Here is an 18,442-nt window from a genome sequence, read left to right on the forward strand (position 1 = left end):
ATGCGAGCTGGACGCCAGGAGGACCCCCTGCTGACCAAGGCGGTCACACAGCGGACGGCGGCCTGGGGAGCCCGGGGAGGACGCGCGCGCGCACACCGAGCTCGCTCTTTGCAGCTTCTTGGGGAAAGAGCCGGGGGCTGGACGCCCCCGCCCCCGCCCCGCGTGCGGCTCCACAGCGCCCCCCAGCGGCGCACCGCCCCTCCTTCCCCCCTCCCCCTCCCGGACGGCTCCACAGCGCCCCCCAGCGGTGCGCCACTCCCTCCACCCCCTCCCGCCCCGCCGCGCGCACGCGGCCCCCGCCCCCATCATTAACTCGGCGAGCGCGCGCTCGGCTGCTCCCAGGGCTAGGCCTCGGTCGGCCCACATCTCCCGGCTTTGCGGCCGGAGGGGACTGGAACAGGTGCCCGAGCCGGCCCAGCCGGACAGAGCATGGCTGGGCTACGGGGCGCCGCAGCCAGGCCGGGCCGAGCCCCCGGGCAGCAGCTGCGCGGGGGGAGCCGCAGGTAGGGGACGGGGCAGAGCTGGGGGGAGGGAGCGCACGAGGGGGGAGGGAGGGGCAGGGAGGGGGAGGGGTGGAGACTGAGCTGGGGGTGCCGAGGGCGAGCAGCCCGCCCCTCCGCCTGCCCCGGAGCTGCCCCTCCTCCCGCGCCTGGGAACACTGTGTGGGACCCGGGGGGGGGGGGGAGGGGGGCTTGTTTCCTTCTGCCCTGCCTTCGCCCCGCCCGGCTTTCCCCTCTCTTTCCCTTTTATTACAAAGATGTTTTTAAAAGGCAAAGAGGAGGAGACAGAAGTGCGCGCCCCCCCGCGCGGCGGGGCGCTGCACTGGGGCCCCCATGCATGCGTCTTGGGCTGGATTGGCCGAGGGGGAGGGGCCTGCCCGGGAATCCCCCCCCATCTCAGGTGACCTGGGAGAAATCATTCCCCCTAGGCTTCCGCAACCCGGGGGGGGGGGGGGGGGAAGGTGGACCTTCGCTCTGGGAAGTCAGGGGTCACTAACAGAGCCCTGGAGGGGCGGGGCGAGCCTTGTGGGGAGGGGGCTGCCAGCGCCCACCTCAGAGGGCCAGATGGCGGCGGGGCTTGTGCAAGTGGGAAGAGCCAGGGGTCCAGGGAGAGATTCCTGGAGAAGAAGTAACCCGAGGAGGGAAAAGCCTGCAGGGGACCCCCAGAGAAAGAGAGCCGGGGGGCCCGGTGGAGGGGAATGGGGGGGGCATGGGCCGGGCTGCTGCAGGCCCTGGGGGAATGAGTGCGGGCTCCCCAGCGTGTGGGCCAGGAGGACCCCAGAGGTGGCGAGATGAAGGGTGCACCTGGAACCCCCCCCTCCCCCTTGCCCGCTCCGGGTGTGACCTGCCTTCCTGGGGCATTCTGCAGCAGGGCATGCCGCCCCTCCCCAAAGAGCAAGACCCTGCCCCAGACACTGACCTCCCTCCTCCGCGTCCTCAGTACTGGCCCCAGTTTGAATCATTTTAAGGCTTGTTAGGCACGGCACAGATATCTCATTTTATGCTCACAACTATTGGAATTGGTGCTAGTCTTATGCCCATTTTACAGATGAGATGACTGGGACCGAGGCAGAATTTGAATTCAGATCTTGCTGACTCGAGGCCTCTATGTGGCACAGTGGATAGAGAGCTGGGCCAGGAGTCATCAAGACCAGAGTTCAAATTCAGCCTCAGGCACTCCCTAGCTGTGTGATCCTGGGCAGGGTCACTTTACCCTGCTTGCCTCACTTTCCTCATCTGTAAAATGAGCTGGAGAAGGAAATAGCAAACCACTTTGGTGTCTTTGCCAAGAAATTCCTACCAAAAAAACCCCCCAAACATAAAACTCCGATGTTAAGAGTGCTCATGGACCTTGGAATGGTCTGGTCCTGTCAGATAAGAAAAGCATCAGTGGGCGGGTAGTAAGTCTGATGTGGACAGACTCGGAAACCAGAATGTGACCAAGGGAGGAGGGCCCTCAGACCCTTTGGAGAATCAGGTGTCTCCTCTCATCCTGCAGTGTCCTAGAGGGACAGACTTTTAACTGTCCCAGCCCCACAAGGAAAGCAGCCTTTGTACCATGGAGTCTGCAGGAGGCCCTGGTCCCTCCCACCCTCCCCCCAAGAAATCAGTGCCTTCCACTCTGAGATCTGCCCTTCTAGAAGTACCTGATCCTTTATGTGTCCTCCACATTAGAACATAGCCTCCTTGAGGGGAGGCACAGTGCATGGCACATTGTCAGGGGACAGTCAGTGTTTGTTGGTTGATTGATTGATTAAGGTCAGTGCTGAAGTACCTGTCTACAGTCCTTCACCTGTTTAGTGGCCCGGCATATTGAGGAGGTAAGTCATCTGTAGGGCCAAAATAGTGTTTTTTTTTTTTTTGTCAGCAGGAGGGCTTTTGGTCAGTTTCAGAGGGGGTGTGTGCTAGAGGGGGGGGGGACGTGTGCGAGAGGGGGGGGGGGGGAGATGGAAGGAGAAAAAGGAGAGAGAAGAAGAAGAGAGTGAGAGGGAGGGGGAAAGAAGAGGAAGGGGAGGGAGAAAGGGACAGAGAAGGGGGGAAGAAGAGAGGGAAAAGAGAAAAATGGGAGGGGGAGGAAGAGAGGAAGGTAGAAAAAGACAGGAGAGGTAGGGAGGGGAGAGTGAGAGAGAGAGAAACGTTCTGAAAGTTCTTTTTAAAACCCTGGAACTTGGCAGAGCTCTGAGGAATTCTTTTTGCCTTTTGGAGGGCAATTGGGGTTAAGTAACTTGAGGAATTCTTACCCCCTCATAGCTTGATGTGAATCTCTTAGATCACAAATAAAAATAGTATCCTCTGGTGCCCATGTTGCAAAACCACCATGTAATTTCTTGCTGTTGGTGATTTCTGCTGAGAAAGAGCCGAAGGCTAGGATCACAGATGGTATTTTAAGCCCAGATTGGGGTGAATCCAGGGCCTTTGGAAGCTGACGTGGCCTTTCCCCTGTGAAGGGCTGCCTACTTCCAGATGAGCTAGAAGTGACCCTGGCCAGTTCAGTCTCAGCTTCCTCTTCTGTAGAATGGGGGCACTAATAGCACCTGCCTTGCAGATTGTTGGGATAGCATATGTAAACTTGGTGAAAACCTACGCTCTGTAGGGAGCACTTTTGTTATTATTGGTATCCTATGACTTTGAGCTGCGAAGCCTGGGGAGGTGAAGGGTCACCCCACCTGCGGTCATGCAGCTGGGCTGGTGCAAGGCAGAGCCTGGATTTCAGCCCTCCACATCCCCAGTGCCACCTGGCTGCTCTCTCCATCTTGGGAGGAAATGCCCCTGCAGATGAACTCAAAGGCCCATGGGCTTGGGTCTTGTCTCTGGTGGCATTTCAGAGGAGAGAAAGCCCACAGCTCTTCTTGGGGGGGCTGGGCATCCTGGCGCTTCTTTCTCTGATGGGTCTTTCCATCCTTATTCTAGCTTCTCTGTGAGGTCTGTTCTTTGCATGGTCGCTCCTTGGGGACAGAGACACGAGCCTTTGGTGGTCATGCCCACCCTGTGCCTTGTACAGTGCTAGGAGTTACTTCAGAATGCCATGAGGAGTGTCATTTCAGAATCTCAGTCCCCAGCACCGACTCTTCACAGAATCTGTGGGGGGTGGGAATGAACAGGTCACCTGGTGTTTGATTCAAGCCCTGCCTTTTGCGTCATGGGACGGTCACCAAGGTGAGCCTGGCCACTTGAGGACCTGTGCTGGTGCTTTGGTCTGGCGGGTGGATCTGAGACTCTGGTTTGGCTCCTGGGATTAACCTTCTGGTGCCTTTTAATTCCTAAACACTGGCTTGGATTAGTCAGTTAATCAACATTTATTGAATACCTACTATGTGCCGGGCACTGGGCTAAAGCCCTGGGGATACAAAAAGAGACCAAAGTCAGTCCCTGCCCTCAAGGACCTTACAGTCTAATGGGGGAATGAATAGGAAGTAATTAATGGAGGAAGGCACTGGGGAGTGGGGTTTTAAGAAAGGCTTCCTGAAGAAGGTAGGGTTTTAGTTGGTACTTAAAGGAAGCCCAGAAGAGGCTGGGTTGCACCTCAGTATCCCCAGATGCAAAAAGGAGTCATGGGAATAATTAATTTGAGAACAATAAACATTCTTGTCTAATTAATTAATTGTATTTTGTTAGCATTCATCAGGTACATCACTAAAGCATTAGTCAACATTTATTTATTTATTTTTAGTTTGCAACATTCATTTTTATAAAATTTTGAGTTCCAAGATTTTTCTCCCTCCCCCTTAAGATGGAGTGCAGTTTGATATAGGTTATACATGTACACTTATATTAAATATATTTCAACATTAGTTATGTTGTAAAAGAAGCATCAGAACAAAAGAGAAAGAAAAAAAGAGAGAAAATAGTATGCTTTAATCCGCAGTCAGACTCCACAGTTTTCTCTGGGTGTGGATAGTATTTTGCATCACGAGTCTTGAAACTGTCTTGAATCATTTCATTTCTGAGAAGCTCTGTGTCTATCAAAGTCAGTCATCGAACAGTGTGGCTGTTACTGTGTACAGTGTTACAATGTGGCTGTTACTATGTACAGTGTTCTCCTGGTTCTGCTCACTTCACTCAGCATCAGTTCCTATAAGTCTTTCCAGGTTTTTCTTAAGTCTACCTCCTCATCATTTCTTAGAGCACAATAGCATTCCATTCCATTCCATTCATCTGTCATAACTTGTTAAGCCATTCCCCAATTGGTGGGCATCCCCTCAATTTCTAATTCTTTGCTACCACAAAAAGAGCCGCTGTAAATATTTTTGTACATGTGGATCCTTTTCCTGTTTGTGTGATCTCTTTGGGATACAGACCTAGAAGTGATATTGCTGGGTCGAAGAGAATGCACAGGTATAGGTATAGGTATATATACCCTTTGGGCATAGTTCCAAATTATTCTCCAGAATGGTTGGATCACTTCACAACTCCACCAACAATGCATAGTGTTCCAATTTTCCCACATCTCCAGCATTTGTCATTTTCCTGTTTTGTCATGCTAGCCAGTCTGATAGGTGTGAGGCAGTACCTCAGAGTTATTTTAATTTGCGTTTCTCTAATCAGTAGTGATTTAGAGCATTTTTTATAGGACTATAGATAGCTTTAATTTTCGGTCAACATTTATTAAGCACCTACTGTGTGCTAAGGTCCTGTGCTAATCTCTGGGTCTACAAAAAGATAACAAAAGGCCTGCCTCAAGGAACTTTCAATCTAATTAGGATAGTCATGTCCAGTTTCTACTTATACCAGAGTTAGAGAACTATCATTCTAGAGCTACAGGGGACCGACCGTGGGGTGGAGGACCACGTATTTGACTAGTAGCAGACATGTTGGCGGCCACCGCGTTCAAGTAGTTGGCTCAGAGAGGGTGACTTGCCTGATCCCCAACTCCAAATCCAACCCTCTTTCTGCCATGCTTCTGTATCTCTCCAGAGTAATGGTTTTTCTTTTAATTTTTTTTTTTTTATCAGCATCTTTTGTTTTTCCATTACCTTGATTTCTTGAATTCGCCCTGTTCCTACCCAGGGAACCATTCCTCTTAACTCTTTTTTTAAAAAGTTGCTGGGAAAGGCAGGTCAGAAAAATGAGCCAGCACATCAGCTGAATTTGGCCAAACGTGCGATGCTCATGACCCGTGTCTCCCTCCCCACCACGAGACAAATAATAACTAGCACTTACAAAGCTCTTACTCTGTGCCAGACACCGTGCTAAGCGCTTTACAACTATTCTCATTTGATCCTCATGACTACCCTGGGAGACAGGGGCTATTATTATAGCACCTTTTACAGATGAGGAAACTGAGGCAAACCGGGGTTAAGAGACTGTCCAAGGTTACATGGCTAATAAGTGTCTGAGATCAGATTTGAATTCAGGTCACACAGCTAATAAGTAAGTATCTAAAACAGGATTCAAACTCCGCTCTTCTAGACTCTAGGCCTGGCAGAGAAAGGAAGAAGGCGCCTCTTTTCTTGGGCTGGCTGGCAGCTTTAGTTATCAGCAGTCTGAATAGCAGCACACAGTTGTATTTTTGTCAATTTTTATGAACCCATAGATCTCAGAACTGAAGGCTTGAAGCTAAAAGGGGCTTCATAGGTCATCAACTATAATTCTTTCATTTTACAGGCAGGGAAACTGAGGTGAGAGAGGAAGGACAAGTGACCTGCCCAAGGTCACAAAGGCAGACAGTGGCAACGGTTGCATTAGAACCTTAGTCCTCAGACATGCTTTTTCCAGGGGACCCTCTGCAAGAAAGATGGTCCCTTTTTTTTTTATGAGAATTTCATTTATTTATTTTTCAACATTCACTTTTTATAAGATTTTGAGTTCCAAATTTCCCCCCCTCCCCTCTGCCCAAGACAGCAAACAATCTCATATAGACTATACATGCATAATCTTGTTAAACATATTAAACATATTTCCACATTAGTTTTATTGTGAAAGAAAAATCGGAACAAAGGGGAAAACCATGAGAAAAAAACACACACACACACACACAAAACAAGCAAAAAAGAAAATAGCCTGCTTCAATCTGCATTCAGACCCCATAGTTCTTTTTCTGGGTGTGGACAGCATCTTCCATCATGAGTCTTTTGGAACCGACTTAGATCCTTGCATCGCTGAGAAGAGCTAAGTCTATCAAAGGCCGGCATCGCGCATGGTGACAGTTACTATGTAGGGTGGCCTGGCTCTTCTCACTTCCCTCAGCCTCAGTTCATGTAAGTCTTTCCAGGTGTTTTCTGAAGTCTGCCTGCTCTAGGTGGTCCTTTCAATCCCAAGGCTGTGATTTTTTTTTAAAAATAATTAACAAAAAATATCTGTTTTCCTCCCATTAAAAGCCTTTTGTGACAAATAGGCTGAGATTTTCAATTGCTACTATGTTTTCCTCTATTAATCCCCTCAATTCCAGGGTCTTCCTCCTCTTATTTATTTTCTCCATATAGTTTGCTTTGCATGTTATCTCTCCTATTAGATTGGAAGCTCTTTGAAGGCAGGGCCTGTTTTCTGATATCCCCAGGGCTTAGCACAGTGTTTGGCCCATAATAGGCTCTTAATAAGTGTTCATTGATTGATTAAGCTGAGTGTTTCTTATGGAATGATTTAATTGGCATAGCGATTTCTCAGATGAGAAACTGTATATCAATGCAGACCCCCTCCCCCAAGCAGCAGAAGGACTTAGAGAATTGTGTGGGCAGTAAGAGATTAATGTCCCCCAGACCATCAGAGCTGGGACTCGACTCCAGCCCATGCTGGTTCCCAGGCCAGCTTTCTCTCTACCCCTCCACACTGCTGCTCTCCCTTGGTAAAAAGGAAATTAACCCAGTTGGGCCGTGTTTTCATCTACTTTCCAGCTTATCTCAGTGTCTCTCTAGGCACCTGTTAATATTTACTTCTCCAAATAATGAGATTTCCATACTTAACCTTGGGGTCTTTCATTTGGATGGTGTTTCTTGGGTTTGAATAAATAGCTTTGCTTGGCTTTGGTACCTTCCTGGGGTCCTGCTGATCCACTTGCTGCCCCTTTGAATGCATCAAAGGTTGGACTAGGCAGGGTGTTATCCCAAAGTGCCAAGTGCTGAGCTAGGAATCAGAAAGACCTGAGTACAAATCCAGCCTCAGGCATGTGACCTCTTTGCTTCAGTTTTCTCATCTGTCAAATGGGGATAATAATACCCCTTATCTCCTTGGGTGGTCATGAGCATTTAATTTAGTGGGCATTTAATACTTGCTTATTCCATCCCACTGAACCCCTGGCTTCTCGTCCTCCCTTCCTTCAACCTTTTCTTTTAAAGGTCAGTTTTCCACGGCAGGCCTAACCAGAATATCTTGTTTGGGTCATAGTATGAAGGTCTGACTTTCCATTTCTCTAAATGAAGGGGACAGGGGGTGCACAACAAAACAGCTGAGTGCTAGATGACATTGTGGCTGCTTTCCCCAAAGCTCATTGAATCTGTTCACGCCATAACGTGGTTTATTGAACTGCTAGTCGTCTGTAGATCGAAGGTCTGCCAAGCTGTGTGTTTAAATGTTTCATAACCCAAGGATCATTTAATCTGTGGTGGCAGTGGCTGCGGTTGTGTTTCCCTGGACCCGAACTTGGTTTTACTAAGCACCTACTGCGTGCCAGGTATTTATCTGGGCTAGACTCTGTGATTTCATCCTTTTGGAAAACTTTCTCTTTCAATTGAGACCTGCTACATATGCCTTAGAGAACTGGCTGGGGTTATAGAGATTAAGTAAACAAACAAAAAATCCATTCTGTTGGGGAAGAAACCTGGGTACAGATAAGTGAATACAGAATCTAAGTAAAGGAACTTGGGGTGGGGTGGCATGTGAAGACAGTGCACACAGCTGGAGGGGGCTCAGGCAAGTCATTGGGGGGCAGGTAGAGACCAAGGTGGGCCTTGAATGGTGCTCGGGTGTCCGGGAGTGGCTGGGGAGAGTGATTGGGGAGGGGAGTTTGGCTGTAGTGTAAAGTACATGAGGGGCAGTCTTTTGAAATAGACATAGAAAGACAGATGCTGAGAGATTCTCCTCTGAAGTCCGACATTGTGGTGTTCGGGCAGTCCTGGCTTCTCTTGGGTTGGCAGCTGGACAGGCAGATTCTGTGTGCTGGTTAGAGAAGCCCTACCATGACCTAACCCAGGGGTGGGGAGCCTGTGGCCTGGAGGCCACATGGGGCCCTCCAGGTTCTCAGGTTCCCCACCCCTGACCCAACGATCGCCAACATCTCAAGGCTAACAGCACCTGCCTCCCAGTCAGCTGAATTCTGCTGTGGTCTAAGAAGGCCGTAGGGAAGTCCTGGGTTCCAGTCTTCCCTCTGATGCTTACGACCTCTGGGATCTCAGGAGGTTACACTCCCTCTCTCTGGGCCCCCATTTTCCTCCCCTGGAAGACAAGCACCTTGTACTTGATGGTCGCTTTTGCTTCTGTATCTGAGTGAGCTTTTGGGTTTTGGTGAGGGTGAGCAGCCATGTCATTGAACTCTCTCAAGGAGCGTGTGTGTGTTGCCTGTGATAGCCAGCCCTCCACCCTCCCTCCCTGCTGTCTCCCTTCTTCTCTCCCTCTCAGGTCTCTCCTATCCACAGCATCTGATAAGCCATGGGGCTCCATCCAGTGGCATGCCTCCTATACGAACCTTGCCCTGATGTTTGTTGGTGATAAGGGGAGTGCTTATCTGGGCTTAGCCCTGGGCTTAGCTGTACCCAGATGATGAGAACAGTGTAGACAGGGTCAGAAGGATTGTCCACACACATTGTCCCTCTTGGAAGGTTGGGTTTACAGGCCTTTCTCTGCATTGCGGTTTTTAGTGGGTTACTTATCATAAACTGAGATCAGAATTCATAAAGTGAATATTCAGGTTGTGATTGACTTTGGAACTTTGTGAACTTGTCCTAAATCCTTCATTGGAGGAGGTGATTAAAAAAGGATACTTTGCCAAGAGGGCCGGGTTGGGCAATGTTTTGAAGTGTTAGCAATTCACTCAGCCTTGGTGGAAATTCATTGGTGTGTGAAGCCCTCTAGTAGCTAGTCTTGGGGGACCTGCACCCAAGGACCTTATGACCTGATAAGGGAAACCACTGATCGATCACCTCCTCATGACTCTGCCCTTCTGGCTGGGTGCTGGGGGCTCAGTACAAGGAGGAGAGGGCCCCTGCCCTCAAGGGAGGGTGCCATGTTCACTGATGAAATCAGTGCCTGGAGATGGGGGTTTGGGGCTACCAAGAAGTGGGGAGTTGAGACAAAGAAATGCATTATTGTGGCTTGATTTTTCTCTGTGGCAATAAGTTCAGGACCCCAAGGATTTCTCTGGTCACAAGGTTATTAATACTCTGGTTGCGTAAAACTCCCCCATGGATATTGGCAGGAGGATGGATTTTATTCCATCAGTAGGAAATGACAGAATGCTAATCCTTCCCTTCCCTCCAGCAAAGTACTGGCAGTTTTTCCTCCTTCACAGTGCCTTGTTGGCTCACAGATGTTTGTCATGGTTCACCAGGGAGCACACAGTCCTTGACAGCATTCATGTAGTGCCAGTATGTGGGCGTGAGTGGGCTAGGTCAGAATTGGCTGCAAGCCTACAGAGGAGTAGCTGAGGGGCCAAGGCAGGACCTGGAGAGCCACGTTGTACCTAGATCAGAAGTGAGCCGAAAAGGAGGCAGAGGCCCAATGCCCAGGTGTGGAGGTAGGCCAGCGAGGGGGCTCGGCCGCAGCGCAGATCTGTCAGGGGCCGTCTGGTGGAGCAGAGTGGAGAGAGTGCCTGGGTGGGGACGAGCAGGCATCAGCACGTGCAGAAAGGCAGCCTGTAACCTACGTTTTCATTTATTGGGGAAGCATCTTTTGCAGGCGATGGTCTGGAAGATGGTCTTCCAAAGAACTCTGGGAAGGGTTCTGCTCATTCTTTAAAACTACGATGCAGTAAGAGGGCAGGTGGCATGTTTGGTTTTTTTTGGAGGTCAGTTGGGGTTAAGTGACTTTGCCCAAGGTCACACAGCTAGTTTGTTTTGTGTTAAGTGTCTGAGGCCATATTTGAACTCAGGTCCTCCTGACTCCAGGGCTGGTGCTCTACTCACTGTGCCACCTAGCTGTCCCCCGGCAGGTGGCATTGTAAAGATCTCTAGTCATCCGCCCCATTTAGAATCATAGGATCACTTCCTACTGGGTAGGAATATAATAGGACTTAACCACAATATCGTGTTGAAATTTATTGAAAAGAAGGGATACTGCCATTTAGTGTGACCCATGGATGGGCTTCTGTCTTCTACGTACCGGGAAGGCTGGACAGTTTGCCTCCCCCCACCCCCTGCCTCAGTGTTACCAGACTGTTTCCTAATAAAACTTTCTCTTCTCAACCACCTAGATAAATTTCACTTTAAGGAAAACTCATATACAAAAACTCCAGATTTTTCAAAAGATGTGTGAGAAAGGGATCATTAACCTCATTACAGAAAAAGACTGTGTCTGTGGATGGTTTCTTTAAATAGTGATGTGTGAAAAAGTGGGCTAACAGATGCAGCCCCTGCCCCAGGGAGCAGACTGCCTCACCCTGGGAAGGGTCTCCATGACACTGGACCGGGCTTGGCTTCAGGGTCCTCTGGCCTAGCCTCGGGATGGTTTAAGCCTGTAATATTCTTGGATACCAAACGATTTGGGGATTGGTTGTGTTGGATTGTTCAGTTGGAGCATTGGTTCTTAAGCTTTTTTGCCCACTGTTAGGGTCCCCTTTGGCAGTCAGGGGACCCCTTCTCAGAATTATATTTTAAATACAGAGCATTTTTTAAAATTAGTTCTTAGCACTTACCAGTGCCTGGCATATAGGGCCTAATCAGTGCCTTTTGGCTAACACAGGATTACTGAAGGAAATCAGTTATGTTGAAACAGCTATGTTGGAATTTTTAAATTTTTTTTTAAGTTAGTTTTTAAAAGTTAGTTTTTATTTTTTCAAAGAAGTTCAGTTAAGAGCCTGTGAGTAAGAGGTGTTCGAAATTGTAGGCCATAATAATTCCCATTCACATAGACTGGTGGGACAGAGTGCTCTCAACTTTGACCCAGATTCTAAGGCAACTGTTACTTTAACCTTCTTATCATGTTTCTCGTATCTGTTGGTGGTATAGATGAAATACAAACAGGCCAGCCATGGAATGGTAAAGAAGATAATGGGAAATGGACATCTGACCCCTGCTTCCTTGAAAGAAAAGGAGGATCAGCTGGAGGGAGGCCATGAAGGCCAGGGCCCTTCGGGACAGGTCGCAGGGCTGTGGGGGCTCTTTGGGCTCAGAATGTTGAGACTCTCCAAGGGGGATGGCAGAGAAAGGAGGATACCAGGAGCAGAGCTTCTGGGGCTGAAAGGGATCTCAGACACCCCCTCCCACACACATTTTAGAGATGAGGAAACAGGCCCCAGATGTGCCTCTGATCAAGGCCAGCACACTTTCTGGGCTGCTGAGACCAGTGAGGGGATCTTAACTGTTGCCAGCAGGAAAAGGGGTGAGACTGAGAACCTCACAGCTTCCTTTTCATTCTGTTCTACCTCATTGTTGAGTCGAATGAGATAATCCATGTAAAGAGTGCCTGGCACATAGCCAGGTTATATAAAGGCTTAGTCCCTTGCTCTCATCCTCCACCCCCAGTTACCACCATCAGGAAAAATGGATGACTGAGAGCTCTCCTAGTAGGCAAGTGATGCAGAACAGGGGAATGCCCTGGCATCAGATCAGGATGCTGTTGTCCTAAACTCTGGCCCCTCTGGTTTTAGAACTAGACCTGCATGGGCTCCCCCCACACACAGTGAGAGCACTTGGGGACCACCTTGGTTTCTCCTGCCTTCCAGCTACAGAGAGTCCTGCCCCACCCCCACCCCCTCCTCTGGGTCTGGGTCTGGGCCTTACCCACCATCCTCGAACAGGGGGAACTGGATTCAGAGTATTCTGCTTGGCCCCACGGGGCATAACCAGCTGCCACAGGTGGGAGTCCCTATGAGACCAGTGCAGTCTCCATAGCAGGAAAAACTCCTCAACAAGGAGAGCTAGAGGGCCTGCCTCTCTTTGGGGTTCTTAGAGCAGGGGGTTCCTTTAGTGTTTGCAGGTTGGGCTGGTTGGCCAGTGTGAACCCCCCTAATGCTCCAGCTCTGGGATTCTGTGAAAGGCTGCTGCCCTCGACCCCTCGCAGAATGTTCTTGGTCTCTCCATCCTGTACCTGCTGGCCCAGCTAATCAGCGATGCTGGGCCATAGAGGAAGACTGGACAGCCTGCAGAGGGGTAGCCGCAGCCCCACTTTGCTTCCTGACCCCATGCCTTTCCTCCCAGGCACCGGGAGGCAGGCTAGACTTGGAGTCACCAAGATCTGAGTTCAAATCCTGTCTCAGACTCTGGGCCCTGGGCAGGTCTTGTCACTTCTCGGCCTCAGTGTCCTCATCTGTGAACGAGGATAATGTCAGCGTCCACCTGCCAGGGTTATTGAGAGGATCAAATGAAATAATATTTGTAAAGGACTCTCCAAACCTCAGAGCAATGTATCAGCCTCTGCTGTTATTTCCTGCCTCTTGTAAAAATCAGAAGATGTGGGTATTTCTTTGGTTCTTCTGTGACCTTAGATCAGTCACTTCCTGCCTCAGGGCCTGAGCTTTCTTAGCTGTAAATAGGAAGCTTGGAGTAGAGGGAGCAGGGGCATTTGGACAGTGGCCTCCTTGGGCTGTCAGGAGCGGCCTTCCAGCCCCTTCTCAGAATCCTGTTTTTAAATGACAAACTGAATAGGGTAACAGAAGAAACCAAAAACATTAAAATACTGTTAGCAAAATATTTAGGAAAAAAAGTTACCAGATTGTAGGCTAGGAGGCCCTCCCAGGTCCCTTCCAGCCCTGAACCTTCTTATGGTCCTACTTTTCATTTCTCTGAGGCTCAGTTTCCCTGTCTGTAAAATGGGTATAATAGTATTGGCAGACCAAGATTGCCTTGAAGAATATCACCATCCCACCACCCCTTCCTCAACAAAGTAAAGGCTTTTTATCACCTCCAGGACCAATATAAAGGCTTCTGGCCCCCTCCTGCTCTCCCATCTTCTTATACTTTACTCCCCTCATGAACTCTACAGTCTGTCTTCCCTAGCCTCATTGCTGTCCCTTTCACCCAGTCCCCCCATCACCCATCTCCAAAACTTTGCACTGGCCTTTCTTTATTCCTTCCCTCCCCATACCCTCCCCAGTCTCCTTCCATCTAGTCTGCATCTATGAACCAGTTGTTCACACATTGTCTCCCCAGTGGATTGTGAACTCCTGGAGGGTAGAGACAGTTTTTGTCCCTTTTTGTATTCCTAGAGGTTAGTGATAGCATGAGGCCCGGCTCTGAGTGAGCACACAGCCATGATGACATTGTTCAATTCCTCTTAGGGCAGAACATGAAGCTGGCCATCAGAAGTAGACTCCCATGCTGTTTCTGAAGGACCAAGCCAGTGTCCACGCAGTGCTGACCCTGGAGTGCGGTGGCGGCAGCTGTGGGGGACCAGCACCACGGCCCATGTTGTCCTCCATTGGCACCAAGAGCACCTCCTGGGTTGTGTGTGCAGCATGCCTTCCCTGACCAAAGCCCCGACCACGCCACCCGAGGACAAGCCCAAGGGGAAATCTGCCCCTGAGGACAAGCCCAAGGGGAAATCCCTGTTCGGCCTGGGCTCCCTCATTGGGAATCGGAGCGAGAGAATTGTTATTGCGAGAAGTGATAGTGTCCCAGACGAGAATGTGCTGAAGATCACCATTACAGAGACCACGGTCATCGAGTCCGACTCCGGCATATGGAATTCGCATGCCCTCCTCTACCTCACCCTGTGGTTCTTCTTCAGCTTTTGTACTCTCTTTCTCAACAAGTACATCTTGTCCCTGCTGGAAGGCGAGCCCAGCATGCTGGGTGAGCTCATGTGAGGTTCTTAGGGACCTTTTTGGGACTTCATGGTGGGGAAGGGGCCAGGCACAAGGCAGCCTTCTCTCTGCCCTCCTTTTGTGCAACATCTCTGATTCCCATCCTGCTGGAGCTCTAACCAGCATCAAGTGCTGGGAGCACGCTGTAGGGACGAGAGAGAAGCTGTTCCCTTGCCTTAGGGTGTCAGAGCAAAAGAAACGGATTCTACAAATGGGTGTGGGTGTGGGAGCTGTTGGCTCCCTGTGTCCTATCGGGCATCTAGGACAGTTGAGGGAGATCCTGACTACATTCTGGCTCTTCTCTTCTCTCTTCTTTCTAGGAGCCGTGCAGATGTTTTCCACCACACTGATTGGCTGTATTAAGATTTTTGTTCCATGCTGCTTGTATCAACACAAAGCACGCCTGTCTTATCCATCTAATTTCATCATGATAATGATATTTGTGGGACTAATGAGGTAAAGGATCTTTGCGGCCAAGAGAATATTGGATTATGTTTTCCTGTTTAAATCTTATTTTTTCCATCGCTTTTGTCTCTGTATCACTTCATTCCTGAATATAGTCCTCCTCCCTCCCTACCCAGTGTCCCTTGTAACAAAGATTTTTTAAAGGGGGGAAGGTAGTTCATTCGAACCAGCCAGTACTTGAGTATATACTCCTCTGTCTCTGTCTCTGTCTCTGTCTCTCCATGAGAATTGGCACTTGCCTAGTTGAATATGCCAGCAAAGACGCTCACATCCTTGTCTGCTTTTAATGCAGATCTCTTCATGGGAGGGAGATTCCCTCCCCTCCCCTTCTGCCACCCACACTGCCACACTTCCCCAGTTCTAGACTGGGCTCCTTCAGGCCTTCTGAAGCAAGCAGGAGCTCTTCATGGTAACTCACAAGATAAAATAGCTGCCCAAGTGGTAACAGCTAATGTCACGGAAGCAAGTAGATACTCCATCAAATGACTCTGTTTTTCTAGGGCTTTTTCATATGGGTTCAAAACACTTGTCATAAAGGCAGTAGGGTTCACTTGGAAGAAAGCTTGCCTTGAAATTGAGGAAGAGCAGGGTTCAGGTCCTGGCCCTGTGACCCTGGGCAAGTCCCTCCACCTTAGGGCAACTCTCTAAGGCTTTAGGTTGCAGAGAAAAGGCAGGTCTGCAGTGACACAAGTGACCTGGGAGCCCCCCACACCGCTGAAATCCCAGGTCCAGTCCCTGTCCCCACTAGTAGTATTTATTATGAGAGGCTGGTGAGGATAGGAAGACTTGGGGGTCAGGAGGCCAGGCTACAGCAGCTGGTATCTCTGTGACTTTGGGCAAGTCTTTACTCTTTCTTCTCAGTTACCTCATCTGTAGAATGGTAATGATAACAGCCCTATCTCAGAGTGTTCTGAGGAAAGTCCTTGGTCATCCTCCAAGGGGGATGGATGTAAGTGCAAGCAGATGTTATGTAGGGGAGGCAGATAAAATGTAGAACAAGATGAGTGAAACAGCTTTACCTTTGGGAGATAAAGTAGCTTTTTTTTTTCAGTCTACCTGAGGGCAGACATTTCTTTCATGTGAATGTATGTGTCTGATGGTCAGAAATTGCCCTCTTCCAGGATGAAAGACCTTTTCTTTTTTTTTTATCTTTATTAATTTGTTTGTTTACTTTTAGTTTACAAGATTCAGTCCCACAATCCCTTGAGTTTCAAATTTTCTACCCCTCCCTCTCTGCCCCACCCCCTCATGGCAGCATGCAGTCAAGTATAGGATCTGCAAATACTTTCACATTAGACATTAGTCAGGTTATAAAGAAGGAGTGTAACGGATGGAATGAACAATGGGAAAAAGGAAACAAAACCAAACAAGAAAGAGCAGGTAGTTTGCTTCAATCTGCCTTCAAACTGTAGTTCTTTCCCTGAATGTAGACATCTCTTTCCATCATGAGTCTTTGGAGTTGTCTTGCATTGCTGAGAGGAGCCCAGTCTATCAGAATTGGTCGTCACACATACGTTGTGTCTGTGATTGTGTACAAGTTTCTCCTGCTTCTGCTCTTCTCACTCACTATCAGTTTGTATAGGCCTCTCCAGGTAAATATGAAGTCCATCTGCTCCTCGTTTCTTATAGCACAGTAGTATTCCATTACGTCCATATACCACAACTTGTTCAACCATTCCCCAATTGATGGGCATCCCCTTAATTTCCAGTTCTTTGCCACCACAAAAAGACCCTCTATATTTTTGTATATACAGGTCTTCCTCCCACTTCTATGATCTCTTTGGGATACAACCCTAGAAGTGGTATTGCTGGATCAAAGGGTATGCACTTATTTATAGCCTTTTGGGCATAGTTCCAGATTGCTCTCCAGAATGGTTGACTCACAACTCCACCAGCGATGCATTAGTGTTCCAATTTTTCTACATCCTCTCCAGCATTTGTCATTTTCCTGTTTTGTCATCTTAACCAATCTGGCCAGTGAGATGTGGTACCTCAGAATTGTTTTGATTTGCATTTTTCTAATCAATAGTGATTTAGAACATTTGTTCATGTGCTTATAGATATCTTTAATTTCTTCCTCTGAAAAATGCCTGTTCATATCCTTTGACCATTTATCAATTGGGGAATGACTTGCATTTTTATAGATTTGACTCAGTTCTCCATATATTTTAGAAATGAGGCCTTTATCAGAGACACTGGGTGTAAAAATTCTTTCCCAATTTTCCACTTCCCTCTTAATCTTGGCTACATTGCCTTTGTTTGTACAGAAACTTTTCAATTTAATGTAATCAAAATTATCCATTTTGCATTTTATAATGCTCTCTAACTCTTGTTTGGTCATAAAATTTTCCCCTCTTCATAAATCTGACAGGTAAACTATTCCCTGCTCTCCCAGATTGCTTACAGTATCAGCCTTTATACCTAGATCATGCACCCATTTAGACTTGATTTTGGTATACAGTGTTAGATATTGTTCTATGCCCAGTTTCTGGCATACTGTATTCCAGTTTTCCCAGCAGCTTTTGTCAGATAGTGAGTTCTTATCCCAAAAACTGGGGTCTTTGGGTTCATCAGGCAATAGATACTATAGTCATTGACTGCTGAGTTGAAAGAACTTTTCTAAGTGGCCTCTCTGGAGGAAGTAACGGGCGATGCCTTTACTTAGATTTTTAAAAATATATGATTATATGAAGCTTATGGACCGTTCTTCATAGAAGAACAGTCTCTTCCACTTCGGCAGGAGAGCCACCCTGATGACATTTGGCCTGCTGTCTTGACTTCATTTTCAGATTTGCGACGGTGGTCTTGGGGCTGGTCAGCTTGAAAAACGTGGCTGTCTCCTTTGCCGAAACGGTGAAAAGCTCGGCTCCCATCTTTACGGTCATCATGTCCAGGATGATTTTAGGAGAATACACTGGTGAGTGGTTGGTTCTGAACTACCAAAGAGTCCTGGGGAGAGGGGGCAGGGACTGGATGGCAGAAGAGCTCCCCCCAATTCTAGCTTTGAGTTATATAATTTAAAGCATCTCTCCCCAGCACAGATGAGAACCCTAGGTATGTCCTGCTGACCCCGAAGTGGAGAGGTCAGCACAGAGGCGGGGGGCTGAGTGGAAGTAGAGGGGCAGCCTGGGAGAGTCATTTAAGCATCAGCCTGGCACTGTAGGGCCTTCTCTAGACTGGGGCCATTCTGTGGTGAGAAAGGGGAAGCAGGGACTTGGCCGAGGTTCCCGAGGCTCCTTGGCTCTCCTTCACCTCTGAGGCGTTCTCTCCTGTGTCTCCTCTGCTCACCTGGCCCTCCACAGCAGCCTCTTTGTGGGCCCCCTGTCTGCACTCTCTCTCCTCTGCGGCCCATCCTTCACATAACTATAGAATTTTCCAATGCTCACGGCTGACCATGCCTCTGCCTGCTGGCATAGACTCCTTAGTGTGTCCTGTCTCTGACACATCCTGCCCCCAGCACCCTGGGCAACTCTGTAAAGACCCAAAGTTGTGGAGACGGTGGCAACCTAGGTTGGGAGAGAGGGTCAGACTTTCCATGATCAGTTATTGAGTTAACGGCGACTTATCAGTTATGTGAATGTAGTCTGAA

General features: G+C 48.7%; 1 protein-coding gene across 7 annotated transcripts in view; it reads left to right on the forward strand.

Annotated features, from left to right (window-relative positions):
• The first annotated feature begins 309 nt into the window (after window positions 1–309).
• SLC35E2B (solute carrier family 35 member E2B) overlaps window positions 310–18,442 on the forward strand; it is a 32,255-nt gene continuing 14,122 nt past the window's right edge. For 2 of the 7 annotated variants that reach the window (XM_069078725.1, XM_069078728.1), the window contains exons 1-4: window positions 312–503; window positions 13,864–14,377; window positions 14,709–14,844; window positions 17,643–17,770. In XM_069078725.1, the coding sequence (XP_068934826.1) occupies window positions 14,041–14,377; window positions 14,709–14,844; window positions 17,643–17,770 (601 nt within the window). In that variant the 5' untranslated portion in view covers window positions 312–503; window positions 13,864–14,040. Of the gene's footprint in view, window positions 504–13,863; window positions 14,378–14,708; window positions 14,845–17,642; window positions 17,771–18,442 lie in introns of all 7 variants that reach the window. The other 5 variants (XM_069078723.1, XM_069078729.1, XM_069078727.1 and 2 more) reach the window with 4 other exon arrangements.

This window comes from Petaurus breviceps, unplaced genomic scaffold (assembly GCF_028583685.1).
Source record: "Petaurus breviceps papuanus isolate PSGF00001 unplaced genomic scaffold, PetGlider_PUasm1.0 91041, whole genome shotgun sequence".
Lineage (NCBI taxonomy): Eukaryota > Metazoa > Chordata > Mammalia > Diprotodontia > Petauridae > Petaurus > Petaurus breviceps.